The sequence below is a fragment of the Rhinatrema bivittatum genome, chromosome 2 (genome assembly GCF_901001135.1).
Source record: "Rhinatrema bivittatum chromosome 2, aRhiBiv1.1, whole genome shotgun sequence".
In the NCBI taxonomy this organism is placed as follows: domain Eukaryota; kingdom Metazoa; phylum Chordata; class Amphibia; order Gymnophiona; family Rhinatrematidae; genus Rhinatrema; species Rhinatrema bivittatum.
This window is the reverse complement of record NC_042616.1, coordinates 170,249,311-170,262,323: the sequence shown is the minus strand read 5'-3', so window position 1 is coordinate 170,262,323 and position 13,013 is coordinate 170,249,311. Positions and strand designations below refer to the sequence as shown.

At 45.6% G+C, this 13,013-nt stretch overlaps 1 protein-coding gene across 5 annotated transcripts in view; it reads left to right on the top strand.

Annotated features, from left to right (window-relative positions):
* The window catches only part of FAM133B (family with sequence similarity 133 member B), an 85,068-nt gene that overhangs the window by 50,310 nt on the left and 21,745 nt on the right, over positions 1-13,013 (top strand). The window contains exon 10 of one of the 5 annotated variants that reach the window (XM_029588880.1): positions 1,164-1,234. The exons of the other annotated variants lie outside the window; for them this stretch is intronic. Within the exon in view, the coding sequence (XP_029444740.1) occupies positions 1,164-1,202 (39 nt within the window). The 3' untranslated portion in view covers positions 1,203-1,234. Of the gene's footprint in view, positions 1-1,163; positions 1,235-13,013 lie in introns of those variants that run through there. 5 annotated transcript variants of the gene reach the window in all.

Here is a 13,013-nt window from a genome sequence, read left to right as displayed (position 1 = left end):
TAACTCTGGAAGAGTGTGGCTGGTTGACCAACTGTAAATAGAATATCATCGGCAAATAGTGATAATTTGTATTGATGCATGTTAAGGGAAAAGCCTTTAATTTGGGAGTTATTTCATATATGTATGGCAAGTGGTTCCAGGAAAATAGCAAAAAGATTGGGGAGAGTGGGCCCCCCCTCACTGGTTCCCCGCTGGATCTGAAAAGGAGGGGAATATTGACCATTTATTTTCAGGCTTGCTGTGGGAGAATGATATAGCACCATCAGCCAATTGTGAAATTGGTCACCAAAGGTCATAGCTGTGAGTGTGAGGAAGAGAAAAGGCCAATGAACCGTATCAAAGGCCTTTCCAGCATCTATGGCCAGTAGAAGGTAATCGGACAAGGTTTGGGAAATTCCCCAGAGAATATTAAGAATCTTCCGCACGTTGTCACTGGCCATGTGTCCCAGTATGAAGCCCGCTTGGTCTGGGTGAATAATTTGTGCAATGAAGCAATTTAGCCTTTCCGCTAATATTTTGGCTAGTAGTTTAAGATCTAAATTGATCAATGATATGGGCTGGTAAGAAGCACATAAAGCAGGTTCTCTCTTCCTAGTTTAGCGATGATTGTGATTTTCACGTAAATAATTAAAATGTTTTTGCAAGTGGGGTACCAGAAAGGGTCAAAACGTTTTATAAAATTTAGCCGTGAGGCCATCTGGTCCCGGGGTCTTACCCACTTTAAGAGTTTTAATGGCCCTAAGAATTTCAGGGGTTGTAATCTTTGCATTGAGGATGGAGCGCATATCCTCCGTAAGCCTCGGGAGGGCCACAGTTTGTAAGTAGCTATCAATATCTGAAATTGATATATGCTGTTCTGCCGCATGTAAGGTTTGATAAAATTTGAAGAATTGGGTAATTTCCGAATTAGTAGAAACAATTTGGTCTTGTGCATTCTTTATTTTTAGAATGTGATTTTTTTCAATTGGTGTGCCAGTAGTTTTCCAGCCTTATTCCCCCCCCCCCCCCCCCAAAAATGGATCTGGTGGGTGATATTCAATTGATGTGCTAATTGATCAGATTCCAATCTATGTAGTGCTTCTCTGGTTTGGGTTAGTTTGGTTAGTATATTTTGCAAACCTGACTGAATGTGTTGAAGTAAGCTGTGAAATTTTATCCCTAAGATGAGAACAGGCTGCATCCTTTTTGCGATTTACATATGAGGATCTGGAAATGAAATGTCCCCGTATAAAAGGTAACTTTTTTTCCTGCATCTCCTGTTTTAATGTAAACCGGTATGATTTATATATGATACAAGAATGTCGGTATATAAAAATTAAAAATAAATTTAAAGCAGTCCCATACAAGTAATGGTGAATTCACCGAGGCGGCGTTATTCTGAAAAAATTTGAGGATATGTTGGGACGTTATTTGTACAAATGATTTGATCTTGGAGGAGAGAATCATTGAGCCTCCAGAATCTATTACCATGATTACTCAGAAGTAGTTGACACGAAATGGAGATTGGGGCATGGTCGGACCAGGTTATAATACCCACCTCCACTGTCCGGATCGAATGGTAGAGTGATTTATCGATCAAAACATAATCAATTCGGGAGTAGGAATTATGTGCTCTAGAAAAATAAGAATATGAATGGGAGTGAGGGTATTTCACCCGCCATGCATCTACCAAATGATGATCCTTAAGCAGTGCCTTAAGGGCCCGAGTGTGAGTCAATGCAGTAGAAGAGTGACCCTTAGAGGTATCTAGATTCGGTGATAAGACTACATTAAGATCACTGCCAGTGATTAATTTGCCAGTGGTGTGTTGTAATAAAAGTTGATGGATTTGCTTAAAAAATACAGCCTGATCTTTGTTGGGAGCATAAAGATTGAGAAGGGTGAGCTGAGAATCATTTATCTTAATACAAAGTAATATGTATCGACCCTGCAGATCTCTAATACATTTTGTACATTCAAATACCAGATGAGAGGCAAATAGGATACCCACCCCTACGTACTTAGCCTGTTTGTTTGCTGAGTAATATTGTTTTGGGTATTTGGAGGACTTCATAAGACTATCATGTTTGCTGGAGAGATGTGTCTCCTGGATAAATAGTATGTCAGGGGAGAATAAGCCCAGTTCCTTAAAGAAAAAGGACTTTTTGTGGAGAATTTAGGCCTTTAACATTGAGAGGAGTTGTAAAATCATCATCAGCTCAGGTGGGATTAGAACTTCGAAAAATGCGCAAAAAATGAGAAATCACCCCTCATCCCTCAAGAATTGGGAATGTCCTCCCAACTGGACCTACTGTGAATGGTTTGGTGTACTGAAATTCTGAAAAATTTGTAGGAGAACCCCAAAGGTTCTTGCCCAAAGGCACTCCCATCCCTGAGAAAACCCAGATAGAACAGAGAATAGTTACCAATGAAATTAGAACCAACATGTCTACCATGAGAACCCTGGGAGCTAAAAACGTCCCTAATTTTGGAAATATAACCTGCATACTCCTCCATGCAGGCTTTCACCATCCCCTAATCGGGGGAGTGTGAGTGTCACTGGCTGGTAAGGAGTCTCTCCACGGAACCCCACTCCCGGTCATGGCATGTGAGAACTATGAGAACTTTAGGTCTGCAAACAACAAGTAAATATAAAACAGAAAGCACCATCATGAACAGTGAGGCGGATAAGCATGTAATCACTTCAGACAGACTGATTAAGCAATAAATCACTTCAGATAACCTCAGGGTTAACATTAGGTGCCCCAGTGTTAGAGGGCATTATTTTCTGGGCTGACTAAAACAATTGTTAACTTTTCAAGCAATGCCTTGGCTGTTGGCAGGGGTGCCTGATTGGCATCGCAGCCTGCTATTTCTCTTGCCTGCACGCTGCCAGGCCAGGTATGGCGGCCGCGTGGCCGGGCCCCTGTGTACTGCCTGCTCCTGAGAGCTAGTGAGGCTGCATGTTGTGAGAGCTGGTACTATGTCAGTAGGTACCAGAGCTTTGTGGGTGGTGCCTTCCAGTACAAAGGAAATCCCAAATGGGTGTAACCACTGGTATTTAATGTTTTTAGTGCAGAGAAAGGATGTCATTTCCCGGAAGGTTTGTCTGCTCTGTAGGGTGACAGCTGAGAGATCAGGGAAGATGGCTATTTCGCTGCCCTCCCATGGCCACACTGTTTTAGCTCTGGCTGCAGTGGCAATCATTTCTTTCACTGGGTAGTCCTTGAAGCACACAATAATATCCCTGGTATGGTTAGGTTGAGGGGCTTGGAGAGCCCTGTGTGCCCGATCAAACTGGATCTCTGGTGGTGTATAATTATCAGCAGAATTTGAAGCACACAAAAGCTGCTTGCAGCGCAGTTCTCGGGGCCTTCAACCTCTGGGAACCCCTGAAGTCTGAGGTTACTCCTGCGTGCGCGATTTTCTAAGTCAGCGATTTTAGTGATCAGCTGGAGGTTTCCTGACGCAGGGCCTCATGAGTGCTCGTGTTGCTGGTGAGTTGCTCTGCCTGACCGTCTAGGCGCCCGTCTAGCTCGTCCATGTGGTGCCCCATGCATGTGAGCTCCTCTCTCATTTCTTCTATGTGAGTGAGGAGCTTTTGCCGATACGTTTTGATGTCTGCACGCAAACCGGCGAACCATTCGCGGAATTCCGTTCAGGTCGGAGTTTGGTGTGCTCGCGAGGTCGGGGCTCGGCTGAAAATCATCGGGGCTGGGAGCCTGCGAATCGGCGCCATTTTGGGCCGCCTCCTCCCCCCGCGGCAATGCCATCCAGCGCCCTTTTACCTTCTCTGGTGAAAGAGAACCTGTGAAAGTCAATGTTTGTTTTTCTTTTCTTTGACGCCATGCTGGGGTATTTATCTTGCAATCCACTACGATTTTGAGATGTTTTGATGTTGTTGCAGGGTGGATGAGTGCAAATGAACCGGGAGCTGGTGGGAGCTCAGAGATTAAGCTGCCATCACCGCTCGTGATGTCACAGTCCTCCCTGAAATTACATTTCTAATGATACTTTTTAGAGGTTGATACTCCCAAGGCATTTATCCAGATAGCCATTGAGTTTTTAAATAAATGCCAAGTTTTGAATATCGTCACTACTCATTCAGATAAATCATTATCTGTATAAGTGGGATGTGTTCTAGGAAAACGTGTTTCCAGATAACTTTAATCTTAACTACCATTATTCAAAGAATATAAAAGGTGAATTTTAAATGGTGTGGACATGCCAAAATTAAGAGATACATGCACTTATATCGCATGCATGCATTCACCCAATTTGAAAGGGTGCCCACTTGCATAAAAGTGCCAGTGCGCAAATATCTCACTTTGAACCAAAAAGGGAAGGGATATGGGCATTCTGGGGCAGAGCCAAGAGATTGTGAAAGTAGATATGCGCCTGCGGGTACTCGGATCTAGTGCCATGTAACTACTTTTGCTGTTGAGGTGTAAGTTGAAAAAACAAAAAATAGAGGCATTTTTTAGGGTTTTAAAGGGTTTGGGGTAACTTGGGGGTGAGGGAGGGGGAGTGCAGGCTAACGAACCAGGGGAGTTTGGAGGACCTATCTGTAGACTGGGCAAAATGGTGGACAAACTGGTGAAACTGGTCATGGCGTTGACACGTGCCTGTTATAAAATTCTCCCGTTTGCATGGCTCAAACCTGAAGTACGTGGTTGTGCGCACTCACTTGCAAAATTGAATGCACATATATGCATGCTGGGACTATTTTATAACATACACGCACGTGTGTGCGCATGTTATAAAATGGGCGCGTGCTGATGCACTCGCTTATATGTGCACCCATTTGAAAGTTACCATCATAGTTGGTTAAGTGGTGACCATTTAAAAAAAAAAAAAAAAAAAAAAAAGCTGTCTAGCAGGCTGCCAGCCCAGTAAGAGAAATGTGGGGCTTGCCAGCCCAGTGTCCCCCCTCCACTGTGAGAGAAATGTGGGGCCTGCCAGCCCACTGTCCCCCCTCCACTGTGAGAGAAATGTGGGGCCTGCCAGCCCAGTGTCCCCCCTCCACTGTGAGAGAAATGTGGGGCCTGCCAGCCCAGTGTCCCCCCTCCACTGTGAGAGAAATGTGGGGCCTGCCAGCCCAGTGTCCCCCCTCCACTGTGAGAGAAATGTGAGGCCTGCCAGCCCAGTGTCCCCCCTCCACCGCTCCTAGATTTTGCAAAAGAACATCTGACTGGGGGTGGCAAACAGCCCCTATATCCTGCTTTCACCAGAAAGTTTACCTCTGTCCCCCGGCCACCACCCCAACCATAAGCCGCCTGGCAACTTCTAGCCCTCTTACTATGATCCTGACAGTGCTGGGAGGGAGGAAGAGGAGGGGCCATAGGCAAGGTGATGTTTTTTGTTTTATTTTATCTAAACTAGAGAGTTGGTGGGGTAAGGGCAGCAATCAGCCCCATTCAGCAGGATTTTTTACTAAATCTTTAGGAGAGGCAGGAAGGGAGGAGCAAACTCCACATTTCTCTCCCTGGGGTGGGGGTTAAGGCCAGCACGCCTGCTTGGCATTTATCTTTGTAAACGTTTGTCACTTAGCTGGCTATATTCTTTGAATATAATCAGTTACGGTTAAAGCTAACCTGCTACACATACCCCGGATAACTTTGAAACCTACCCACTGATATTAAAACATAGCTGGTTATGTTTCAAATGTATTTGGGTATGTTTAGTAGGATAGGTTTTATTCAAGGATATATAGCAGGATATTTATCCTGCTGGATAAGTTATCTGTTTTTTGGGTTTTGTTTTTTTTTTGCAATATGTTTATTAAATTTTTAAGTTACAACCTTCAACCTTCATGTTAACAATACGAGCAATCAACTTACAACGTAAAGAACCATCCCCCCCCCCCCCCCCCCCATCGTCCTGGTGATCATCTCTAGATCTCTCTTCCTGGCAAAGGCAGTCGTCCTCACAAATGGGCGCCTTCGGAATTGATCCATTGAGGACTGAGTCCACATGGGGTCGTGTTCCTTATGTGGCTTCCGCTGTTTGGTCTACATCCGGGCCTGGTTCCCATGGGTCTATGGCCAGTCCTGTAACCGGAGCCAAGCGAGTCGTAAATGCACTCCATATGCGGGAGGTGAGTACTCCTCTCCGGGGCTCCCTATAGGATAGCAGGGAGTGCTCCATGGAACAAAGCCTTGTCATGAGCCTGAACCAGTGTTCGTAGCTGGGGCTTGTTGTATTCAACCAGTTTGTCAAAATGACTTGCTTCCCCACCACTCCCGCTTTCAAAATAAATAAGAGTTCAGGGACAGACGGTGCTACGGGAAGCGAAGTCGGGATCCCAAACAACCATAGGTTTGGGTCCGGGGGCAAAGTGATTCGCAAAAAAAAAAAGAGCAGGCGCGGGCTATTTTGTTCCAAAATAGAGAGCTTGAGCCACAATCCCAAAAACAATGATGGTATCCGCCATCCGGGGAAAGACACTTTGGGCAGTTTGGGGAAGGGGCAATGTGCATTGTGTATGCTCGTGAGGGAGTGATATAGGAGCGCCAGAGAAATTTATACTGCACCTCCCGCAACAAAACACTGTCGGCTACCGTACATACATTCTTAAAGCAGTTCACAAATTCGGCATAAGACAGTGAGAATAGTGGCCAGTCTTGCCACTGAAGGTACAAGGAATAGAGAGGACGGTTATCCACTAAAGTTCCCACTGCACTATAATATCCAGAAATCGAGGGTTTACCCCCCTTCTTCTTAATCAGTATCTCCCTAACTCTCCTAGTGTTCAAGGTTTCCACTATTAGAGGTCGGGACCTATGAATGAAGTGTGCCAACTGCTGGTAAGCATAAATGTCCACTGCCTCCAACTGATATCGGTCCCGGAGGGTGGGAAACGGTAGAATACCCCCTCCCATCTCATCCAAGACATCAGAGATATATACGACTCCCAGATCCCTCCATCTTTGAAAGACCCCTCCTCTAGTCCCTGGGGGAAATAACACATTTCCTACAATAGTTAGCAAGGGTGTAGGTGTGCTCGGAGTGTTACACAGTTTACATAAAAGGAGCCACCCTTTTCTGCACGAAGTCATTAGGTCCAAGTCTCGCATAACGGTAGGAACGTGGCAGGTGGGGAGCTGAAGCCAGGGGTTGAGGAAGGCCGTACGCAGCCACTCAAGGAGGCAAGCATGTGGGGTGAAGGACGAGGTAGCCAGAGCCCAGTCACTGACATGACGTAGGCAACATGCTAGATTATAGAGTTCCAAGTTCGGGCATCCCAGACCCCCTCCCCCCTCAGGTCCCATCAACACCAATAAAGGTATGCGGGCTTTTTTGCCCTCCCAGAGAAAGGCTCGCAGAGCTGTCTGAATAGTTCTGTGATCAGCTTTAGTAATCCAGAGTGGCGTCATCTGCAGCAAGTACAGCCATTTAGGGATTAACATCATTTTATATAACTGTATGCGTCCAGTGAGAGACAAGGGAAGGGACGTCCACCGCCTCAACGCATCTAGAGTATGCTGCATCAGCGGTTTAATATTGGCCCCATAAAGCCTCCCTTTCTGGCCAGGAACACAAATCCCTAGGTAAGTAAGCGCTCCCTCTGCCCATTGTAAAGGGAAATTCCCCTCCCATTGGGCTTGCACAGCATTCGTAACATCTAACGCTGCTGATTTCTCATAGTTGACTTTCAGGCCCGCAAAAAGACCAAAACGGTGCAATATGTCCAAAACTGTTGGTAGGGAGGACTCGGGTTTAGTAATAAAAACTAATAAATCGTCGGCAAAGGCTGCTGTCTTGAACACATGCTTGGGTCCTCCCACCCCAGCTACCAAGGGACTACTCGCAAGTTTCCGAAGGAGGGGGTCGAGCGATAAAATGTAAAGTAGGGGAGATAAGGGGCAACCTTGCCGGACTCCTCTCTGAACTGTCACCGCCCCAGAGAGACACCCATTGACAAGAATACGAGAGAGGGGGTTGTAATATAGCAGGGTCAAATATCTCAAAAAATCTCCCTGTAGGCCGAACCGCTGTAGGACCGAAAACAAATAATTCCACTCAACGCGGTCAAATGCCTTCTCCGAGTCCAAACTGATGGCCAGAGCCGGGATGTCATAACCCTATTTGCATTAGGTTTGCGGCCTTTAACAAAGCCAGCTTGGCTCGGAGAAATCAGCCGGGATAGGAAGACGTTCAATCGTTCAGCAAGGATCTTGGCTAAAATTTTATAATCACAATTTAGCAGTGATATAGGCCTGTACGAGGCTGGGTTGGTAGGGTCCTTTCCTGGCTTGGGTAATACGATAACATGAGCTTCATTAAAGGTAGGCGGGAAGGAATTATTAAGAAGGCCTGCTTCATAGTATTTGGTTAGTGGAGTAAGAATGAAAGGTGACATAATTTTGTAGAACTCATAGGAGAGGCCGTCTGGGCCAGGGGATTTTCCAGTATTAGCTGCACTGATAGCCTGTTCAATCTCGTATTCCTGCAAGGGACGATTCAAGAAAACTCGTTGGGATGCATTCAGGGTCGGGAGAGGGAGGTCCTGAAAAAAGACTGCCTCCTTGGCTTGCGCCCCCGAAGTTTCCGAAGAATAAAGTAGACTATAAAATTGTCTAAACACTTCACTAACTTCTTTCTCATTAGTCGTGGTCCCTCCCGTCGACGTGGTCAAACTCGCTACAAAAGACCGGGGGCGCTGAGTTCTGGTTAGATTCGCCAGCAACCAGCCCGGTCGGTTCCCGAACCGAAAAAAATCCCGCTGTCTCCTCCAGTCCAGAGCCCGTGCCCGTTTGTCTAAGAGGGTATTAAGCCGTCCCAATACACTATAATAGGCTTCCCTATCTTTGTCAGTATTGTGAAGCAACAGGGCGTTTTTTCTATCTTTCAATAAGGCTTAGAGTTGTAAAATCGTTTTGTTAATTTGTTTAGCTCGAGTATGAACATAGGAAATTATCTCCCCTCGTATAACAGCCTTCGCCGCCTCCCAGTATAAGTGCGGGGCATCAGCATGCTGGCTATTATTAAGAGCATAATCTTTCCATTTTTCCTTAAGGAACTGCTGGAATCGCCTGTCATCTTTTAGAAAGGCAGGGAAGCGCCATATCCGTGTGCGGTGAGCGGGAGGCTGTGAAATCAACTCCACTGATATAGGGGTGTGGTCCGAGATAGAGTGAGCTTCTATAACTGCTGTCCTCACGTCAAAAAAGGCGCTCTGGGAGATAAGAATATAGTCAATTCGCGAGTGCTTTCCGTGGGCCCTAGATATGTGAGTATAGTCCCGCTCCGTGGGGTGTAGCGTCCGCCACACATCGAGTAAGTCGAGTTGTTGACAGAGGTAGGCTACTCCTCTCTTTCTTTGCCCCGGGGGATCTGGTGTGGACGTGCTTTTGTCTAGTAAGGGGTCGTGCACAATGTTGAAGTCTCCTGCAACATACAAGGTACCCTGCGCATGGAGCTGAAGTAAGTTACCAAAGTCTACAAAAAATTTATGTGTGTAAGTATTGGGGGCATAGATCGAACAGATAGTGACTAGTTTACCGTCCCATTCTCCCAATAAGATAATATAACGGCCTTCAGGGTCGGAAAGGGTTTGTGTCACTTGCAGAGTCGCTGCTTTGTTGATTAAGATAGCCACTCCCCCTTTACGGTGGCAAGCTGCTGCATATTCACATCTGCCGACCATTCCCGTCGGAGTTTGCTGCTCTCTAGCGCTGTGAGATGAGTCTCTTGGAGACACATGACATCAGCATGAAGCCTCCTAAGCCGAGTCAGGACTTTACTTCTCTTAACAGGGGTACCCAACCCATTAACATTCCATGAAACTAAATTTAACATTCTTTAAAGCATGTTAGTTCTAAACTTAGACACTTGATATTACCACGAATGCTGGGTGGAGGGCTCCCAGCCTGACCCTCCCTCCCCGCCCCTCCCGGGCCCAGTCTCCAGCTAACATAAGGAGGGCGACCAAAATTCGACGTGCCATGCCTAACCATATCTTTCCCAGGTAACAGAAAAAATGCCAGTATTGTCCACCAGGTCCCCAACTTCCCCCCAAGCCCCTCCCTCCCTCCCCTCCCAAACCCTACCTTGTATCTCCCCCCCCCTCCCTTGTCTTCCTCCCTTATCCCCCTCCCCCTCCATCCCCAGCTGATCCAACTCTGGATCCTGATTGTTATACAATCTACCCCCACACTGATCTGGGGTAGACTGAAGAGTGTACGCCAAGCACAAGAATCTAATGTCTGTGATTACACACTATTCAAAGAGCAAAAAGAAAAAAAAACTCGCAATAGAAATACAGGTAGTGGGTTAGGTAAATAATGTCTCCATGTGTGGCTCCACTGCCTGACCTTGCTGCACCGTCGCTCCTGTTCGCCGGCGCCGTAGGAATGAGTAAGCCCTTTTACTGCCTCAGGAGGTTCCTCATCTCAAATAGTCTGGCAAAAAATATTGGTCCGTAAGTGCCCGCCCGAGTTTCATGGCACCCCAATCTGTCTTTCTCCCATTGGAGGTCAATGCGGATGGATTAGGTGTACCTTCCAAACTACTCCTCCGATAATTCAAAAACAACAGGAACATCCAACTGAAACTGAGTAATAATGCTGAGTTAGTATGGCATATACTGAACAAGTTCTGAACTGTAACTGGTAACGTGTGGGCTCAGTCCAGGCAAAACGCAATGTCCCGCCTTAGAGGGCTCCTCCGCAGATAGATATATGGCAGAATCAGCCATTATTCCCCTGCAAGAACTTCTGCGCCGCTTCTGGTTCCGTAAAGCTGTGCTGCTTCCCGTCACGCCAGATTTTGAGAATCGCGGGATATTGAAGCGCAAACTTTATTTTGTCTTCAAATAGTTTCGAACATACAGGTGAAAATTTTTTCCTTTGTTGCGATACGAGTACCGAATAATCTTGCGTAATCCTTATTTTCTGTCCTTGGTATAAAACTTCCTGACATTTCCTATAAGCAAGCCAGATACGTTGTTTAACCGCCAAGTTCAAAATTTTGGCAATGGCTACCCGAGGGCGTGTGTCAGACGGCCTACGGGCCCCTAGGCGGTGCGCTCGCTCGATTTTTAAACTGCCTTTGAGTTCTTCAAGTCCCACTGCTCCCGGCAGCCAGGATTCCAGGAAATCCCCGAGTCCCTTTTCGTCTAGTACCTCCGGGAGGCCCAAAAAGCGGAGATTATCGCGCCTTAGCCGATTCTCCAAATCCTCCACCTTTTCTTGGCAAGTTTGCACTGCTGTAGTATGCGAATGGACGGTGCCCTCCATTTTAGTCACCCGATCCTCTGTGTCTCCTACTCTCCCTTCCAGCTGATCAATGCGCGGAGTAAGATCTGATATCGCCGACTTTACCTCTTGAAGCTGCTGGGCGATTCCGGCCAGTTTCGCATCTAGAGTGGCGTCCAGAGTTTGTTGCAGGACCTCTACTGTTAAGGGTAATCCCCCGGAGAGCCGCGGCTCGCTGACTCCCGCCGCCATCTTGGGGTCTACGGGTTTTTGTTTGTCCTTGTCTTTTTCTTTTTTTCCGCCTCTAGAAGCCATTACCGGCGACGTTTTGTTCATAAAATGAACAATCGACATGTACAAAGGCTCGGCAGTGTACTGGTACGCAGATTCTGGTCAGCCGTTAACCGATGCCGGTAGATGCAGAGGCGCAGCACCCGGAGCTAAGGGAGAACGTGTCCGCCCTAGCACATCGCCCCACGTGACTCCCTGTTTTTTGGGTTTTTAAATATTGACATCTTATTTTCTATTTTAGGTTGTTTTAGATTTCTTATTGTATTTAAATTTTGTGTTAATTTTTCTAAAACTCATCTTGAACAATCACAGATAAGGTATGTGTATATGTGACCAAATAAATGAATCTAGGCATTTAAATGGGTCTCTTTTTACTTTACATTTTAGCAAAGAAACTGAAATTGGGAACAGGGACCAATGGGATGATAGCTAAGTACATAGACTGTTAAATAATGCCTCTTCTACATGGTTGATGTCTACATTAAGACTCTATAAACTGCCACGCTTACTATGCCCAATGGACAAAACCCTGTAAGAGATACCAATGGTTAAAATTGCCAGACTTGAGATAACCAGAAATAGAGCAGTCTCAGTAGCAGGCCTCAGATTATGGAACAGCTTACCTGAAGCCATTCACACAGTGTCTTCAATGTCTGCTTTTAAAAAAGCATTAAAAATATATTATTTTGAGCTAGCCTTTTGCGAGAAAAGGTTTCAACATTTAATTTATGTATATATGTATGTGCTGTGAACTGCTATGGAATATGTGGGCTATAAGAATTTTATAAGTTGGCTCTTTTTGTGGGGGTGGGGTTTTTTTTTTTTCCTTTTTTTCCAGCACAAAGATTCAAAACAGTATTTAAATGAAACACTTCAGTTTTAACAAATATATAGCAGATAGTTGCATTGAGGAATGTGAGTTCTAATCCTTGTGTGGTTACAATACCATAAAGTTTCTGTTTAATCACTTCTTTTGTTTAATGTTTGTTTCCCTTGGACAAATCCAGAGTTTTGGCATCAGATATTTTGTTATATGCTGACAACATCCAGCTTTGTGTCATTAGGGGTGTTTGTATTGGGCATGACAAAATCTCTCAGCCTGCCTCATGACATTTATTTATGTATTTATTTGATTTATATTCCATGAAATCAGGCACTTCAAAAAGAATTACATTCAGGTACTATAGGTATTAGTCGCTGGTGTCTAGTACAGTGGTTCTCAACCTTTTTTCTGTCTGGACACACCTGACAGATGGTTCTCACATGCATGACACACTGACCCATGATCGTCACGGGGCTAGATGTAAAAGTACAGTTTGCATCCACAGGAACCCCCCTGACCCACAATAATGGATGTAAAGCAGAATTATGACATTCCCCATACAACTCACCCTACAAAAAAAGGTGTTCTGGTGTCATCTCAGTAACAGCAACTCAAACTCCTTCTACTTCCAGGCTCAATAGCCCTACTTATGAAAAGCCAGCAGTTTACCACCAATGCATGTCCTCTTGAGAAAACACAACAAATAAGACTGATACAAACGC